The sequence below is a fragment of the Poecilia reticulata genome, chromosome 2, assembly GCF_904066995.2.
Source record: "Poecilia reticulata chromosome 2, P_reticulata-male-v2, whole genome shotgun sequence".
Taxonomy (NCBI): Eukaryota; Metazoa; Chordata; class Actinopteri; order Cyprinodontiformes; family Poeciliidae; genus Poecilia; species Poecilia reticulata.
This window is the reverse complement of record NC_088831.1, coordinates 20,589,306-20,607,422: the sequence shown is the minus strand read 5'-3', so window position 1 is coordinate 20,607,422 and position 18,117 is coordinate 20,589,306. Positions and strand designations below refer to the sequence as shown.

The following is an 18,117-nucleotide window of genomic DNA, read 5'->3' as shown; positions in this document are numbered from 1 at the left end:
TCGCTGAGCTAAATGAGGCCAGACGATTTAAAAGTCCGGTTGTTCGGGATGATCGGGTTTGTCATTATTGTCACAAACGCGGACACATTAAGGCGGATTGTTATCAGCTTAAAGCTGAAATGCAAAGGTTTGAGACTGCTCCTAAAGGTGTTGGTTTGGCTGCACCGGTGCAGAATCATCTAAAGGACGCGAAGAACGTTCAGCGTTCTGAAGTAGGCGTCTCCTATCTGCCTTTTATTCGTGATGGGTATGTGTCGCTGCCAAACGGCACGGAGAAGGTTCCAGTTAAGATCCTTAGGGATACTGGCGCGTTTGACTCTTTCATTAGAGCTGATGTTTTTCTTTCCTTCTTTTTACTTTCCTTCCTTTCTTCTTTCTTTTCTGTTTTGATGTCATCCCTTCTTTCTTTCCTCTTTCATTCTTTCTTTCTGTCCTTCTTTCACTCTTTCCTTCCTTACTTTCTCTCTCTCCATCAAATTAGCCTTGGCCATTTCTTCTGCCATGGCAATCAAGCTCTTTTTCTTTTTCCATTCCTTTTTTTTTTTTTGATTTTCAGCTCCAAGGTAGAAGTCTGGTTTTCAACATTGCAGCTAAAAGGCCTTGGCATAGCAGCCATAATCACAGCTGTCTGCTGTCTTATCTGGAAGTGAAGGACAAAGATTCAAGGGTAGTTAAATCGTCAGACAGCCAGGAGTGTCAGTGTGTGTGCGTGTGTGTTAGCGTGGTTTTAGATAAGGACGATCTCGTGTCAACACACGTTGTTAAGTTCAACTCTTGTCGCCGTTGATAGTAAATAGAAAGACTCTTTCCCTCCCTGAGCGTAATCTAGTGGGATTAATGCAGCAGGGCAGCTGAGGCCTTTGTTCGCGTCTCCTCATGTTCACATCAAGCAACGGCAAGTCCGGATTTTCTCACATTCTTAGCTGAACATTGCTTGCCAAAAGCTGACGGTTCAACAGGTCCAAAGTGTGAAAGCAGGGATTTTGCACACAGGCCTAATTAATGAGGGGACAGGAAGTTCCAACGCTACGACATGATAACGATGTGTGGTATTTGTAGCCATGGCAGGGACTGATGTCTCATGACTGAGCTACAAACGTTCCACTCAAAAAAACACAAGTAAACCTCTCTGTGGCTTTTTTTTTCTTTCAGCACGCACGCACGCACACACGCACACACGCACACAACACACACACAATAATCTCTATTTTAAGTCTGGCAAATCTGTACAGTCCTTCGAGCTGCTGGTCTTGGAGAGAAAAACAGAGCCGCATTCCACAAAGACAGCTCTCGCTCGATTTATTAATCTTTAATCTGACGACTTTGTGCCGGGAAATAGATGAATCGGTTCGACTGAAGGTTCACCTGCAAAGCAGAGGTCTTCAGTGTCTGGCGAGGCAGCTCCATGTTTTTATTCAGAGTCTTCAGAGAGAACACAAGCAGATGCTACGTGGCTAACAGGTTGTGGGAAGGACAGAAAATAACTGAAATACGACATGTGTGTCAAGCTGCACTCGCTAGCTTTTGTTTGCACATGAAACCATTGTGTCACAACCCACACTGCTTCCTGTTTTGGCGTAAGCTGGAAACCCCCCAAAAGCAGCCTGATGCATGTGGCTAGCAGTTCTTAGCCGTGGGTAACGGGCAATCTTGTATCTCGGCCTCGTCCACCGACCCCTCCGGCACGTAAACGGTCATCGTGCAGGCCCGGATCCCTCCCAGGGGCTCCAGCACGTTGAATACTCGGTCCCACGCGTCCTGCTCCGGGTCGTAGCGCTGGACGATGTCCACCATGCACCTGCTGTTCCAGGAGTAACCCCCGACCACGTAGATCTGGCCGTTGAAGACCGTGACGCCGACGTCGCTCTGGCCACGGGGCATCGGCGCCACCACCGTCCACTGGTCCGTGTCCGGGCTGTAGTACTCGCAGCCCAGCACGTCGTCGTAGTCGCTGCTGCCCCGGAAGTGGTTGCCACCCATCACGTAGAGCCGGTCCCCCACCGTGCACATGCAGTGTAGGCCGCGGAGCTCCATCATGTCGGCCCGGCGGCTCCACGAGTCGGCGACCGGGTCGTAGCACCACAGCTCCTTCTGGAAGGTGTCGCGGGTGATGCCACCTGTGAGACCGAAGAGAATAAGATTCATGTCACCACAGCAAAAGTAGCCAAAAGCTTACCAGAGGTTCTAAATACTCAAAATGAAAATATGGATTTTTCCAGTGGCATGTTGGAAACTGAGAAATCAGGGTTTCCCACAATGTATTGTAAGCCTGGCGGGCCACCAGGCTTTACTTGTGTCCCACCAGGCTAAGTATTGCTTTTTTTAAAAAAAATCTTTTAAAAATATTTGCATATTAACACTTTATAGTTGGTGTTCAGGTATTAATCTTCCAACAACACATGATTATCAAATTATATTTTCAAATTTCCTGTCAACTTTAAACATTTTTACCTCAAAAACTCGACAAGCTGCTGGATGAATGACCTTTCTGTCACCAAATCCCTGTGCTTAGCAAGTTTTCAGGGGGAAACCTTGCAAACGGTCAAGTGAGGTGCTGTATTATTTTTACTGTAGCATAAAATATTTTAAGTAAGAATAGGGCTGGGCAATAAATCAATAACAGCAGTTATTGCGATAAACACACGATCAATATCAATAGCTAATACGTCTGATGTTTAATCATTTCACTGATCTGCGAACCAGAACCGTGCAGCATTCTGGGAGATGTAGGCAGAGGAAAGACTTTAGCCACTCAACCTCTCATGGCTAGAGATGCACCGATCTGATATTAATATCTGTATTGATCCCGATATTGAAAGCAATTCCAGCCTAGGTTTATGGGCTCAATCCATAAGGGCAGATCTAATCAGTCTAATTCTACGCTTTGTGCTCTGAGCGGCTTCATGCTTTATTCCTTATTTTACATTATATTTAGAATACCTCATTTTAATTTCTGGACCATTTCAATGACGTTTTGTTTATTTTTTGACCAAAATAGTCAGCCTGTTGTGTTTAACAGAGTCTTTATTATTTATTTTACTTTGGCTACTAATTGCACTGACTGAACAAATTAAAGTTTTTCCATATTTGATCAGGCTTTTGAAGCTATTGGTGTATTTAAATGTGCTGTACTGGTGCAGAGTCATCAAATAAATTTGTAATTCAGTAAATTAATGCCTGTTTTCCTTTTTTTACAGTAACATTTTAAGTCAACTTAGCATGTTTTTCCATTTACTGAACCTCAGATATTTATATCGGAAGTGAAAAAAGTAGATGGATGCATCTCCAGTTAGTTTGGATTAAGAGTGCAGCAGGTTCAGGGACGGATCAGACAGTGACGATGTATTTACTGTGTCAGATGATGAAAACTTTACATCCACAATATTTGCCTTCAAAACAGCAACAAAAAAACATGATTATGCAGGAGCTGAAATGAGCCTTCAGCATCAATTGGACTAATAGTTCCCTGAAGAATAGACGCCATTGTTACCGTTTTCGACATCGAGCCAAAATCCGTGTTTGTAATGAGGATGAAAATATTTGTGCAGGGTTACAGCTTGCACTAATTATTTGGTGGTTTCCAGACAACAGATAGCGAGCCGCCGTATCGCTTCCGTTTGGCCTGAGAAGGCGCAGCGACCGAGCTGCATTTCCTCAGATTGCTTTTCATAAGCTGTCACCTACTGCACTTTCTCATGCACTACGAAATGACAAGGAACAGATTAGCAATTAGATACGAGATAGACTAATAATTTGCCCCATTTCTTATTTTATTTTAATAATATGAGAGCAAAAAAAATATCATATTGAATATTTAAGAAATTTATTCTGATAACGTTACCGCAGTAAAGTTTAATTTCTATGTTCTGTTGTATTGGATTTAGTTTCTTTGAAGAGAAAGCTCAGATGTTTTTTAATGTCAGGTTTGCTTACAGCAGATGGCGCTCGTAATGATAATCATTTATTTAAAAGTTTATTGTTGTCCTCCATTTTCTCTCTTTCTACCAAATATTGCTCTTTATTCTGGCGCTTTCATCTCTGCTAGCCTTTTTTTGCTTACAGAGACTCCAATAATTCATTCTGTTAGTCGTTTCTGTTGCTTGGTTTATTTATTCTGGACAGTTTAAATGTCTCCCAGTTCCAGTTTTTAAATGGTCATCAGAATTTAACATTTATCGACTTTCGAGAATATGTTCTTGCATTATTATTATTATTATTATTCCATTACCATCACAGTACTCAAACACAATCTCAAATTTAGATCAGAGACTCCGGCTAACGGCTAGTCGGAAGATTTCTGCCGTCTTAATTGTTGACTGGTCACCCAGGGACTCGAAAATAAGTTGTTTTCAGCACAGCAGCAGAAAAGCTCACTAATACAAAAGTTATGTTCTTTCTATTTTCAGTATCAGTGCAGTTTTCAGTATAGCTCCTTATACACTGTCTAAAGTGTATAAAGAGCTTTTTGAAAGCTTCTTATATGTTAACACTGTGATAAGCCTGTCAAAATAAGTGTGTTTGCTGCAGTTATTTTGACCGGCCTCATAGTTACGGTGACATAATCCATTTGAAGAAACGCCATTGTTGACAGAAAGACAAAAGAAGGCCACTTTGCCACAAACCATGAAAGGGAAACAGAGAACTTGTGGAAGAGGGTGTTCTGGTTTTATGAGACCAACATTCAATTTTTAGGCCAAAATGAAAAATGTTGCACCGATGAAAACTAACACTGTCGAACACACAGCAGCCTCTCCGACACACGGTGGTGGAAGCCTGATGCTGTGGGGATGCTTTTCTTTAGCAGTCTTATCAGAGTTTATGTGACGATGGAAAGAAAGTACCGTATTTTCCGCACTATAAGGCGCACCTAAAAACCTTAAATTTCCTCAAAAGCCACCAGTGCGCCTTAAACTGAAGCGTCTATTCTATGCGCCATATATATGAAAAAAGTTTTAAAATAGCCCATTCATTGAAGGTGCGCCTTATAGTGCGGAAAATACAGTATATAAATAAGTACAGGAAGAAACCATAATAGATGAGTTATTCTGCAAAACATATTAGGTCAAAATAATTAAGGCTCCAAATATTTTTCTAGTTTGTAGACTCAGAACCAAAAGAGTTGCAGCGTAAACTGGTTCTATGAAGTACGAGGTGCTGAATATAAAAGTTTATAAAAGTTTTGTGAAGCATCTCAGATTTTTTAACTTGTAAAGAAACTGGAAAAAAAGCCGAAATTTTTTTTTTTACATTGATCCGTGTTGATCAATTGCATTAAAGGAGACCTATTATGCTTCCTTGAATGCGTTAGGATAGGCCTTCAAAACCTGTTCATTAAATTTTTTTGCACAAAATCATTCTTAGATAAGAAGATTTTAGCCAGTTCTGCCTACTTTGAGCTCCTTTCAGAATGAGGAGTTTTAGGGCCTCTTGTCACTTTATAAGCTGCTGATGGCCACGCCCACTCCCAGCAAACTCAACGTTAACAATTGTACATGAAAATGGCTGCAAACAGATGCTCAATTATACAACCGTTTGTCTTTGAAAAGCAGAAGTGGAGCCTTCTGCACAACCAACAAGAATGCAGTAACAAAACAAAAAAAACTTTTCTTCTCTAGCAGCTTTTGTTCAGTGCATACAGCAGTAAAACCGGGCGGGTTGCTATGAGATATATTGACTCGGTTGGGGTTGCTAGGTAACGGTGCAGTCCCCCATCAATTGTGACTCAACAATCATGAGGTTTTTGAAACCACTCATTTTCTAGACACCAAAAAATAAAAAAAATATTGCTACAATAGCAGCTGAGACCCAAATGGAACAATAAAAAGATACAAGAAGTTAATTTTGCATAATAGGTCCCCCTTAAATCCCCCCCAAAAAATACATTGACGTTTGTGGTTGTACCATGACAGAAAGTGATAAAAATTGTAATAATTTCTTTCAACATCAATCCAAAAAAATGGTGAAAAAGGAAATAATAACACCCCCGTTCAGAACTTGCCTGGTAAAGTTTCCACAGTGTTTGCTATACGCATACATGTAGGTCTACAGAAATGAGAGAAGTGAAATAGGTGCTGAGTTTCGGAGGCCCACCCTAACCACAGGCCTTTGGGCTTCCTGGTTCTAAGTCCTACATGTGAAACTTATAGGTTACACTGTGCTCTCATTGCGAGAAGTGGTTTTCCTGTCCAAGGGTTGCTAAGAAACCCAGATCAGGTTGAGAGCGGCCTATGAGAGCGCCGCTAAAACAGGAACAGGCTTTCAAGTAGGTCAGCTAAGAGAGTGCCATCTACAAGCTAACAAAACCTGACAAAAAAAACAAAACCAAACAAAAAGAAAAAACACTTCCACTTGATTCTTATCAGAAAATACCAAATACGGGAAGATTTAATACTTGTGTAGTGTTTCCTCCAAGCTCTAAGTTGCAAAGCTCACCAGCAGCTACAATCGTGCTTGGTTTTTCTTCTCGAAGTCTCTCGAATGCCACAGAGCTCTGCTCATGTGGCAGAGTCAGATATTTGACACCAGAGAGTGATTTCTTTAAAGCGGCTGCAGTGCCAAAAGACTGAAATTAATTTGTGAACAAACCAAAAAACAAACACGCTTTGCTTTCCTGAGGCACTCAACCGTGTGAACAGCACTTAGACGGAAAGTAGATGCATTGTGTGGTTTAACAGCTGTGAAAAAGACCCTGTGAGGGAATGCGGTTAGATGGTTGCACAAGCTAATTTGCTCGTCAATTTTGCGTCAAGCAAATCTCCTGCTGATAAAATGTTGGTTTGCTTTTACCACCAGAGCTAGTTTCCTATAACTCCAAAAAACCGTGGCATGGAGAGTTTTTGGGGAAATTATATCAGTGCAGAGAATTGTAATTAAGCGCTTTCATCAGCTGTCTTGTCAATGTTGGGAATACGTTGTAAAAAACAAAACTCAAATGCTTCTTGTTGAGGTGGAGCTATAAAAAAAAAGAAAAGAAGTTGACCTTTTGGAAACGCATCAAGAGCAGATAAAACACGACTTATGTGGCTTTCTCTCTCCCCATTCAGGATGAGTCATTTTTTCACAGAGATCATTTATAGAAGGAAGTGTTATTTTGTGGGTTCAGTGACTTTGCTCTGCTTTCAGTCGCTTACTTTAACAGGCCCTGAGCTAGAGCGCCGTTAGGAGCTGTGTTTAGCTCTGAAACTCTCTTATTATTTCAAAACCGTTCAGGAAGTATCCTTACAAAAGCAGGTGACAAATGCTAATTGCCTCTGCTCAACTGTTAGTGTTCATAAAACCAAACATCTACACTCGTTTCCACACATCCAAGAAAAGCAGGGAGCTATTCCTCAAGCTTGCTTTGAGTCATCTCGGTTTGGAGAACCAGGGAGAAGTGACTAAAACGTTGATGTAATTGTCAGATGCAAAAATAGCCTGCCCAGAATCTGCTGGCCTAATAATGAAACCAGTAACGATGGACGGTAAAAATAGGAGATCACAAAAAGGCTAACATCATGCATCATGCATTTTTGGACATATGAAATCACAAGTGGATTCAATGGAACATTATGACAATCACTGTTAGCGTTTAGCAACACAAATGTTCAGTTGCCATAAGCTGCTACTAAATTATTGTCCTCATATGTGGGTGAAAGTCCATAATTGTACTTAATGTATATATATTTTTAACTGCCAGGAAAAGTTTAAGTTTTTCCCAGACCGGCAAAAGATAGAGAGAAAATCTCCTAGATACAAGACATTACAAATCGTTGATATGCCCAATGTTTGTCCAATGACTCTGATTGGTTTTCCTACTTTACTTCTCTCAGCTTCTAATTGGCTCGTTTTTCCCCTATGAAGAGCTCTCCAGTTTTCATGTTGGTTAACCCACTTTAACAAGAAGGGTGTTTAATGTTTTGAACAATCGACCTCAAAGGCAACACCTGCTTAACAAGAAACACCTGCCAGTCACAGTTTTGATCACTTGAAAAATGGTTGGGTTCAAACAAAAGGCGCTATCTACTGAGTTGCTTAGCACATCAACACATAAATACCAGGAAATAAAAGCTGAAACCCCTTAAAAACTAGAGAATTCGCCTTGTTGTTCCAATACTTTTGGAGGGAATTGTATGCTCTACTGTTAAGTCTGGATCCTCCAGTTTACTGCAGGTAAGCTACTTCCTGCAAACCTGTTGGAAATCCTTCAGAAGGCAAAAATGCAACCAAGTAAATCTGTACACATTCTTTTAAATACTGTAAAGATATCCCTGTCTGGCCTTGTGCATTGTTCTCTCACCTGAGATGTACATGAGGCCCCCGTGAACGGTCCCAGCATGCCCATAATGAGGTTCCATCATGTTGGTCACAAAGGTCCACTCGTTTTTCTTCAGGTTGTAGCACTCCACGGTGTCTGGTCAAAAGGACAAGAGAGAAGATGTTGAAGGCTAACAACCGGACGCTCCTTCCGAGAAATTTCTCACAATTTTGAGCCTAGGGGCCTACCGATTTCCCCAGAGGCGTTCCTTCCTCCAACGGCAAACAGCTTCCCCTTCAGAGTGCTGAGGTGGAAAAAGGTCCTTTTCTCGTTGAGAGAGGCAATCTGAAGCCATTTGTCGAAGCGCGGGTCGTAGCGATAGGCGCTGTCTATGGCAGTCTTGCCCTTTGTGTCGTATGTGCTCTGACCTAAGAATTCAATGGAAATTGGTGTTAAGCTTCAAAACTTAGCCTAGAGGCTCAAATGTACTTTGTCCGAAAGTACAAATCTGTTCTCATTGATGCGTGACAAAAATTGCATTATTTTGTTTGCAGAGAGGCGTCTGCCTGCCGACCTTGATACCAGGCCTGGATGGAACTATGTCGACAGAACTCTGTGCAAAGTGTTGATTGGTCTGAAGTTTGTTGCTGTGTTTTAAGGTGCCCTTATTTTCAAATGTTTATAGTGCCCTTATTTTCAAGTGTAATACCGACTATGACTTCAACTTAGCGTTAAGCTTGATGCCCTCACCTCCAACAATAAAGAGAAAGCCTCCCAGAAGAGCCACGCCGTGTTGATAACGTGGCACCTCCATGGGCCTCAGAGCCCTCCAATGGCCAGTGTTCTCGTCGTAGAGCCTCAGCTCCCGGCTCACCACCAGCTGCTGCCGCATCACGCCGCCCAGCGCCAGGATGTGGGTGGAGTCCGATCGAATCTGTGTCCTCTCGGTTTGCAGCGCCGGCTGCATGTAAGGCATCATCTGGTAGTTGCTGGCCTCCAGCAGCAGGTTCACGCAGGCGGTGTCAGAGCGCATCATGGAGTCGCTCTCCTCCTCCTCGTCCTGAGAGATCTGAATGAGTTCACTGGGGCTCATTAGCGGGAAGCGTATGTGGCGCATAAGGGCGTAGACGGAGGAGTGACGCGAGGGAGGGTCGTGCTCCAGCCACCCCTTGGCGATGTGGTAGAGCTCCAGCTCTGAGAAACCGCCCAGCGAGTTGCTGGCCAGAGCATTGGCGATGCTGGTCTCTGAGAGCTGCAAGTAGCGGCCGGAGTCCACCAGCGGAGTCAGGTTCTGCCCCACAAACTTCCCTAGGTTTGATAAGACCAATCATAAATTGGAAACAAAACATTGCATGGCGGGCTTTCCTGTTGTTCACTGCACAAATGCTACAAAGGTCGCGTGTCTTAACTTACCAATATTCACCAGAACATCCTCAAGGAGCAGATCTGTGGCAATCCGCTCCACTTCCACACAGTTATCGATTGTAATCTGCACCAAGGGATACATGGAAAAATCAACCAAATTAGTTTGGCTTTATCTAAACTGTAGCTGTTTTTCCATTAGCCATAAAATTGCCCAAATTTGAATTTTGAAAATAAATTGTCTTAACGGAAACATGCCCATTTCGAAAGTTTTGATATAATTTTTTTCCCTCTAGGATTAGGTGGTTTTTTCAGCCATATCAAAATCAATGTATTTGGCATAACTGCAATGGAAACACATTTTTCCGCATCACACAGTCACGTGATCAACAGCTGGATGTTACTACTGGTGAAAACCACGAAGAAGGAGACAGGAAGTAGTAGGAGGATGAAGGTTTTTTTTGCTGGGGGTTTTCTGACAATGTACAGCTAGTTCTACCAGAGCTCTCTCAACATCACACAGTTCATAAAATGTTGTGCATCATTCCAGTGTGTTGAATCCATAGCTCTCGTGTAAAATTGCCGATTACAGTTTCTCCAAAACGGCGCCTACGTAGCCGCTCGCAAATATATAAGAGGCTTGTCTCTCCAATGCCTGAATAAGACAGACTGATGGCTGAAAGATGATGAAAGCTTATTACCATTTCAATTAAATTTCTTATTTAACGGGATTTCGCAATTTATCGGAAATTGTGTGTTGCTGTTTTTTTTAGCAGAAAATTGACTAAAGATTTGTGCAAATTTGTAATGTAAAAGCATTTATTGTGGTGTTGTCTTGGAGGACTTGAGAGGCCTTTGAGGAAGAGGCCTGGATTGCAAACCAGCACTGTTCAACATGTAAAAAAAAAAGTCAAGAAGCTTCTCACCTCGCTGCTCAGAAGCTCGTTGCAGAAGCTCAGAACAGGCATGACCTGCAAGAAGTTTGCAGCCTCCAGGGTGTCCTGGAGGTTGCCCATGTCGAGGATGACTTTGGATGTGTAAATGAACTCTATGATGTTCTTTAAGCCCGCCTTGGTGACCCCATGCAGCTTGATCTCTCTCATCTCCTGCTCTCTCATGCCTCCTGAACAGAGCAAACGAAGCACAGAGGAACAGACACAAGGTGAACGCATGAATTTGCATCGCTTAGGGAGATTTGCCTTGAGCTGGCAGGAAGACGCAGGGCAAAACCAGCGAGATGCGAAAGACGCGTCTGACGAGGATTACAGCACGGGGTTTGTTAGAAGTCGCGATGTAAAGGAGGACGAGTGAAAAAGGTCAGCAGAGTTTCCTTTTTTGTGGTAATCAAAAATTAAAGTATAAGTCGTGACAAATTATTTCTGTGCCGTTTCATCAAGAGTCTGTTTTAGCAGAACAATGACATTGAGCTATCAACTTATCTTCTGTAATAAAAAAAGTTTCCATCTATTGTTTTTTACTGAGAACTGTGCAACAGATGCACCTTTTTAAAGGTCCTGTTAATGATGTGATGACAGGGTCTCAAGGTGTTTAATTTAGCATTTTTTGAGGCTATTTTTTCAGTCTAAACTGCAGAAGATTGCACACAAATGTAAAGTTAATAGGATGGATGTTGGCTCCAAGGCTGAGGTTCTACACTAGAAAATGATGGACTGCTTTGTCCAGGTCTGGGAAACTTTTGGAGGTTTTCCAGTCACTTTAAAATGGAAGAACCCAGAATTTACTAGGGAGAGGGATGTCAGTGAGTCCCTTCTGGACTTGTTACCCTCACAACCAAATATTGACTTAACATTAACAGCCATCTTGTTCGGCTCACCGCTTCTCACCTCGCAGTAGAGAACGGTCGTCAAACAGGTGCATTATATACGTCTGGGGCAAACGTCAATCCAGTCATTTTAAAACTTTCACAGTGTCTACGCCTCCAGCAAGCAGTCGTTTCTCGTCAGTGGAGCGTCCAGACCCTCAGTAGAAAGCGAAGCGTAGAACAAGGAGCTGGTTTCTACCAGGCCAGGTAAGTGGGAGAAGACAACTGATGGACAGCTGGATGTTTGGCAACTCACAACTACATTATTATCACCTTTTTTTAACCATCTTCATCACCAGAGTAGCATAGGTAATTGACTTTGTGTGCTGTATTATTTTTTAAGTCATTATCTTCAAGTTAAACGAACACAGTGGAGTGATAAGTCAAACATCTTCCTACATAAAGGGCTTAATCTTCTTAAATTGCCTGTCACCAAATATCACAGAAGGTCGAACAAACCTGTGAACATTGCCTTAAAATAATCACTGCAGGAAGCCATGATGACTCTGTGAACTGGGAAAGCTTCGGTGCCGTCTCCAGGAACCAGGACGACGTCACACAGAGTCTCATCTCCTCGGAAAATATCGAAGCCCTTTGGAGGAAACAATAAATCCATACGACTTGTTTTACATAAAATGACCAACATTATTGGCTAGAAATTCAGTGTCTTTTATTGTATGAATGACAGCATTCAATGCAATTACTTCAACCCCAAGCTGCGGTGGACGACTGGTACAGTTGGAAGCATGTACCTGCAACACATTCGATCCGTGTTCGTAACTACTGAACACCTTGGAGAGCGGCCGAGGCGGGAGCTTGGGTTTGGTGGATTTGTCGGGCCGCTTGGGCGGCCGATCTAGTGGAAGCGGGAAAGGAGCCGGTGCTGGAGGCGGAGCTGAAGGCAGGACGAGGGCTGGTGGTGGAATCCTCTCATCTGTAACCACAAACACACCTCGGGTCAAGAGAAAGCTGTAATATCGCTGCTCAGTGATGAAGGTTTAGTCGAAAATGTCTCGGTTTTGTTTTTCTCTAAAGATGCACATTACGGTAGTTGGACCATGCGGTGGCCGGACGCTGCGGAGAGCACACACCTTGCTGGACAGGTGGAGGAGGAGGCCTTTCCGGCTGAACCGGAGGTCTTGGAGGTTCCCTGGACGAATGTCTGCTGCCCAGACGGGACAGCCTGCGGCTAAGCCTCCCGGCGCTGCTGTCATCGCCGCTCGCCCTGCATGGGTGAACATACAGCCCAATCTTTTGGATATGCAAAAACCTTCAAATTTAGAATACCAGAGGTAAAAGGAAAAAAAAAAACAGCTGTTGGGTAATTTGGAAATCGAATGTTTCAATCTTGACCTTTGTCTCACAGTTCTTACCCTCTTCCCCCAAAATGCCACTTCCTCAACTCTCACTTGATCCATCCCTAAAAGCCAAACTCTGGCTTTTCTATTCTTACACATTTGATTAATGGACACTACTTCTCCTCAGTGGGACAAGTAAAACTCCCTCATCTGATTTGATGTCCATACATGGTGCGATCTGAAAATGAGGAACAAGAGACTACAATGGTGAACGGTACTTCCTCTTTTTGTATGGCGGGGTGAAAAGACAAAACAAAAGAAAGAGAAAAAAATAACATCTGTTGCAAAACCAGATCTTTGTACAAGTACATAAAAAAATTAATTGCCAATGAATCAAAATTGAGTTCCTGTCAATCAGTCACTTAAATGCAGAAATGAGAAATCAGGATGGAGTTTCAGTGCTTTCAACAGTTCTGCACCCAAACGAATACCTCCTCTGGTAAGTCATTACACTTTTATTTACCCAATGAGGGAAGGGTCTATTCTGTCATCAACTTTGTCAAATACTTTTTGCCAGAAGTGATTTTTTCCCCAGCCAAAATCACTTTTGGCAACTCCCCCCCCCTCCCAAAAAAAACCCAACTTAGCCCGTTATGTTAGAAAGGTGATTATATGTAAAATAACTCAATTATGACTCAACCAAGGAACACGTTAGCTCATCCACAGCTGCAACTCAGAGCTTTTTTTACTCTTACACAAGATTGGTTGAAAATAAGTTTAACAAATGATATTTTTGCCTTAGTCTGTTTTAATGTAAACTATTTGTTTTGGAGTGGAAAAGCAGCTTGTTAGCGGTTGGGCAACGTTTCACCTCTTAACCCTCAAAGCTAGCTCTACATTTAGCATGTTAATACTAAGCAAAAGTGGTTCAACAATATCTGTTTTTGTTATTACTGGATGTGTTTGGTGCCATTGTTAATGATAAATGCAGCACATTTCATGACACAAATCCTAATCAGCCTCCACGTTGTTTTTCAAATTAGAGAGAAGGATTATTATTATTAAAAAGAACATTTAGAAATATTGAATTGTATTTCAGTGAGTGAGATTCAGGTGTGGAATAATTACTGAGGAGTTAAAACTGAAATTTTCACTCTTAGTTTTTTTTTAAGTCTAAAAATCATTTGCTAAACAAATACTATAAGGTTTTATTGTTTTCTTTTATGTTTGTGTTTTGATTTTCTGACTCAGCTGGATTTCCATGATATGTTTTAGAAAATATACAGAAAATATTCTTCTGCTTTGTTTTCAGTTGTGCTTTATGAATAAAAAGCAATGGTATAATAAGCTTGTGCTTCCATCTACACTTTTATTAATTTTAGCTTTGGTCCACACTTTGTCTTCTTCATATTGACAGAAATAGAAATATTGTTTATCTACTTCTCTGCTAGTTTTATCTTTTTTAAAATCTCTTTTTTTTTTTTTTTTACATTTTGGCTAATGTATGCAAAAGTAAAACAAAAAAAATAAAGAAAAATAAATCAACTTAAAACTTCAAGATGAGTAATTTTCAAAAAACCCATCGTCTTACATAAACAAGAAGTTACCATATATGGAGGATTAATGTAATGTAACAGATTCCAACTGTCATTTGTCATACTAAAGAAAAAAGAATAATTTTTTAAAATAACTTTCATATATAGTCAAATGCTTTTCCCACAGATCCTAACATGCAGGAAGTGTGGTTGTGCAAAGGCGGCGGCTCTTTTTACTCACAAACCAAAAAACAGTATCTGTTCCAAACCCTTATTTTTTTTGTTTGTTTGTTTGTTTTTTGGGGTTTTTTTGCTCCGGGGATTATGAAACAATCTGGAGTCTCGGCTGCCGGGCCGAGCGGAACCAGAGACGGTTGTCACCGTTGCACGACCAGGTTCGTGCAACGGTGACAACAGCTGGCCTGAGAGGACTGAGTAAACACGCCATCAAAGCCACCGCATGTTTTGTTTGCAATCATACAATTTTCTATGGTATTTGTGTCTCACATGTAAAGGATTCACCGTCAGTATAAAACATATGCTGCCTTCTTCAGATCTCGTCGGTAACCCCTCGCATGTACAGTCGACGGGTCCATTGAGGACACCGGTGTTGTCACGGCAATTATAGGGTTAAGTTAAATTGCTAACCAGTCTCTTCAAGTGTTCCTCCTGCATCTTAATTCAAGATAATTAGCCACAGGAGTGACTTATTTTTTCCTGGGTGTCAAAGCCAAATGAGCAACAGATTGCGCATTACGAATTTGACGTCTTCTTTTTTTTTATCCGTTCACCAAGCTTAAGATGACTTTTTGAGATCCACTGTGTTTTGAAAGAAATTAACTAGAGATGGACTAAAATATGTTTGAGTGGTGTGACTTTGAAATTATGTTTTAGTCACAACATTACCATAGTGTGGTTATTAAAAACTGCTTGAACGAAAAGAAATTTGACTTTCAGCTGCTTCCATTCACTGCAGTTACGTTTTTGTGGAATCCCTGCTCGCAAATATAAAGCATTATGGTGACACTGGTTTCTTTTTTTTCTTATCCTGTATGAAATTTATGTTGCCATAGTTTGGTTCAGTGCTCTTCGACTTTTTTTTTTTCCTTTTTTAATACATTTCCCATCTCTTGACATGGAAGTAAATAGAACCACCGCAGCTACAACCCAGAACCATTAAATCCGCCTGAATCAAATTAATTAGTGGACAACAGATTGATTCATGGATCCCTGAAATGATTCCCACATCTAGTATAGAGAAAATATCTGAGAAATTATGCGTCGTGACTTAAAAAGAAGTAAATTGGGACGGACGAAATAAATAAATAAATAAATAAATAAAGCAAAGTCGGTGGGAGCGGTGAACGATGAATCGGACTAAGTGTGGTTTGGCTCTTCTCGCAATCTGAAAACAAACGGACATTTTATCATTCAGGGGGAAAAGCTCAATTCGCAGCAGATGGGGGTTGTTTTGTCTAAGGCGGCCTGTTGCTGTGAACGAGAGGCCGCCGAACAGGAAGGTAAGAGGTTTCTCCTGTTTACGACCTCTAGTTCGATCACTTCCTGCCTGGTTCAATCACTTCCTGTCTGGCTTTTTACCTTGTCAAGTGCTGTGCCAGTTATATTTTCCCCTGCAAATATGCGCAATGTGTTGTTTTTGATGTCGGACCCTGAAGCTAATAACATTAAACAAACACAAATGTCTGAGAACTGCGGGTTCGGCGACAACCGGGCCGTCTACGGTGACGAAACGTCCGGAAGAGCGGACATGTTGTGAAAGGACGGTCCAGACGTTTTCATACCCGTGCTCGTTGTCCCCTGGAGGCTGAGGGCTGTTGTTGCGCTGGTGAGACTTCCTACGAGAAGAAGAAAACGAGACGAATCAGCAGACTGTAACCTACATCCAAAAAACAAAAAAAATCTGGTAGAGCTCGCCGGTAAAACTGTAAAACTGCACCAGATGTTAACTTTTTGAAACAGCCTACAAAAGCGAAACCCTGCTTGCAAGTCGGTCAAATTAACTCCAACCTACGTGGGTTGTAATTTTTTAATTTAACCATATTACTCTGCTACTTAGTTGTGTAATTATCTTCACACTTGATTCAACCTCGGGTCCGCCCGGCTCCATCTGCAGACTTGTCCGTTTGAAATGTTAAGTGTGCTTCGGTCGCTTTTTGCCGTTTGATTCTATCCTTCGGCTGCTTTGATTTGTTTTTGGCATTTTTAGTTTAGTTTGTTTAGGTTTTTTTTTTTTTCTCGACTTTTACTTCTACTTTTTATACCAGGTTTTACATAGTTACCAGCACACATTTAAGCATATAAAACAGTTTGATTGATGTGAAACAAAATGAGCACACTGTTCTGGCGAAGCATCTTTCCTCCCACGCAATAATAATTACTAAAGTGGTTCTGCATGTACTGTTGTTTGGACAATGTGTACCAGAGTAAATTTGTGGAGGAAAAGAATTCCGTAAACAAAATCTTTAAATCCTTCTAAATGGGAATTGTTTTCAGTTGCTACGTCTGCACCCCATGCTGAGAAATGAATTTGAAACATCTTTCCAAATTGGCTTTTTTTTTTTGGCCATTTGTTTTGGCCACCGTTATTAGAACTTAAATGGCTTCCAGCAGAAAAAAAACAAACAGTCGAACTGACTGGCGTAGGTTAGGAGTTAATGACGGAGACTGAGGCCATTGTTGAAGGGCAACTAATCAAAAAGTTGACTCTTTTTTTTTAAGCTACCTTGGGTATGATTCAACTTCCAGTGCATGTTTGACAGAGAAATCAAAAACTTGTCGATGTGCATGGCCTACCTGGAGGAAAGCTTCCTCAGCAGACTGGATCCGAGGCCCCCCTCCAGATTGTCCATCTAACGCAGAGCAACTCAGAGAAGAAGATGGAGCAGAAAATGTCTGCTGCGCCGCTCCAGCTGGTGGAAAAGTCGGTGCATCTGAGCAAGCATCACCGTTTCTTAACTTAACCGAGACCTCAGTCACTTCCTGTACCACTTCTCCTTCTCGGTCTCTTTCCGCATCTCGCTGCTCTCCACCCAGTTGTGTCACATTTGAGATACTGACACTGTTTCTTTTGTGCGAGCTCTTTGGAGTTTTCAAGCTTTTTCACAACGTGACACAACCGATTGACTTTTAACCGGTGAGAGCTCTCCAAAACGGTGGACGACGTTGCCGCCGTTCAGCGCCTCTGTGACCCGTTATTTCCTTTTATGCCTACACATGTGCAGGTGTCTTAGCTTGATCTTGAGCCCCCATTGTAGGTTGATTTGGTTGCAGAAACATTTGATGAGTCTGTTTGTTTTCGAAGATTTAACTTGTTCATACGACTGATGAAAACTGGAGCGTCTACTGTTCATGGACATGAATGTTATGTTACTTTTGGGCCTACAAAGACCTATTTGAATCAGAATACAATAATGATACTGCAGAAAAAAACAAAAACACCAACAGATTGCAAACATAAGAATTGTGAAGATGAGTTTGACCTTACTATGGATTTTCTCTAATCCGTATGTTGCTCAATTTTAGACACATTTGCTAAATATTTCTTTTATCTAGTTGCACCTATAGCACAATTTTTCTTGGCCATCAAAATGCAACTGCGCCAGTCTGTTCTCAAGCCAATCTAATAATTTTCCTAAATTCTATTTAAATAATGACACAGGATAGAGTGGTGGTCGATAAATTACACTAAACACTCCAAATTCAGCTCTGGTGGCTGTAAAACTTCAAATTGAATAGCATTATTTACCTGTTAAGAATGTATCTACTCAGAGAAAAACCCATTTTCAATCGATCAGTTTTCCCTAATATGAACTGAGAGGGTTCAAAAGTTACCCATCAGACTTGACA

The 18,117-nt window shown here is 41.6% G+C and overlaps 1 protein-coding gene across 1 annotated transcript; it reads right to left on the bottom strand.

The window, feature by feature from the left end:
- Positions 1-470: 470 nt before the first annotated feature.
- LOC103477972 (kelch-like protein 9) lies at positions 471-17,544 on the bottom strand. The gene is made up of 11 exons (XM_008431383.3): positions 17,065-17,544; positions 16,053-16,106; positions 12,509-12,642; positions 12,170-12,351; positions 11,877-12,009; positions 10,522-10,718; positions 9,647-9,722; positions 8,984-9,541; positions 8,482-8,661; positions 8,276-8,389; positions 471-2,117 (listed from the first exon to the last, which is right to left on the bottom strand). Exons 1-11 carry the CDS (start codon positions 17,118-17,120, stop codon positions 1,618-1,620), a joined length of 2,184 nt encoding a protein of 727 aa, XP_008429605.2. The 5' UTR covers positions 17,121-17,544; the 3' UTR covers positions 471-1,617.
- Positions 17,545-18,117: the final 573 nt, after the last annotated feature.

Excerpts from the sequence above, each read along its gene's own strand:
- LOC103477972 (XM_008431383.3), bottom strand. The coding sequence starts at position 17,120 with ATGGACAATCTGGAGGGGGGCCTCGGATCCAGTCTGCTGAGGAAGCTT. Across the intron at positions 8,662-8,983 it reads CTTTCTCTTTATTGTTGGAG|GTCAGAGCACATACGACACA; the intron begins GTGAGGGCATCA and ends TTGAATTCTTAG. Across the intron at positions 8,390-8,481 it reads GAACGCCTCTGGGGAAATCG|ACACCGTGGAGTGCTACAAC; the intron begins GTAGGCCCCTAG and ends CCTTTTGACCAG.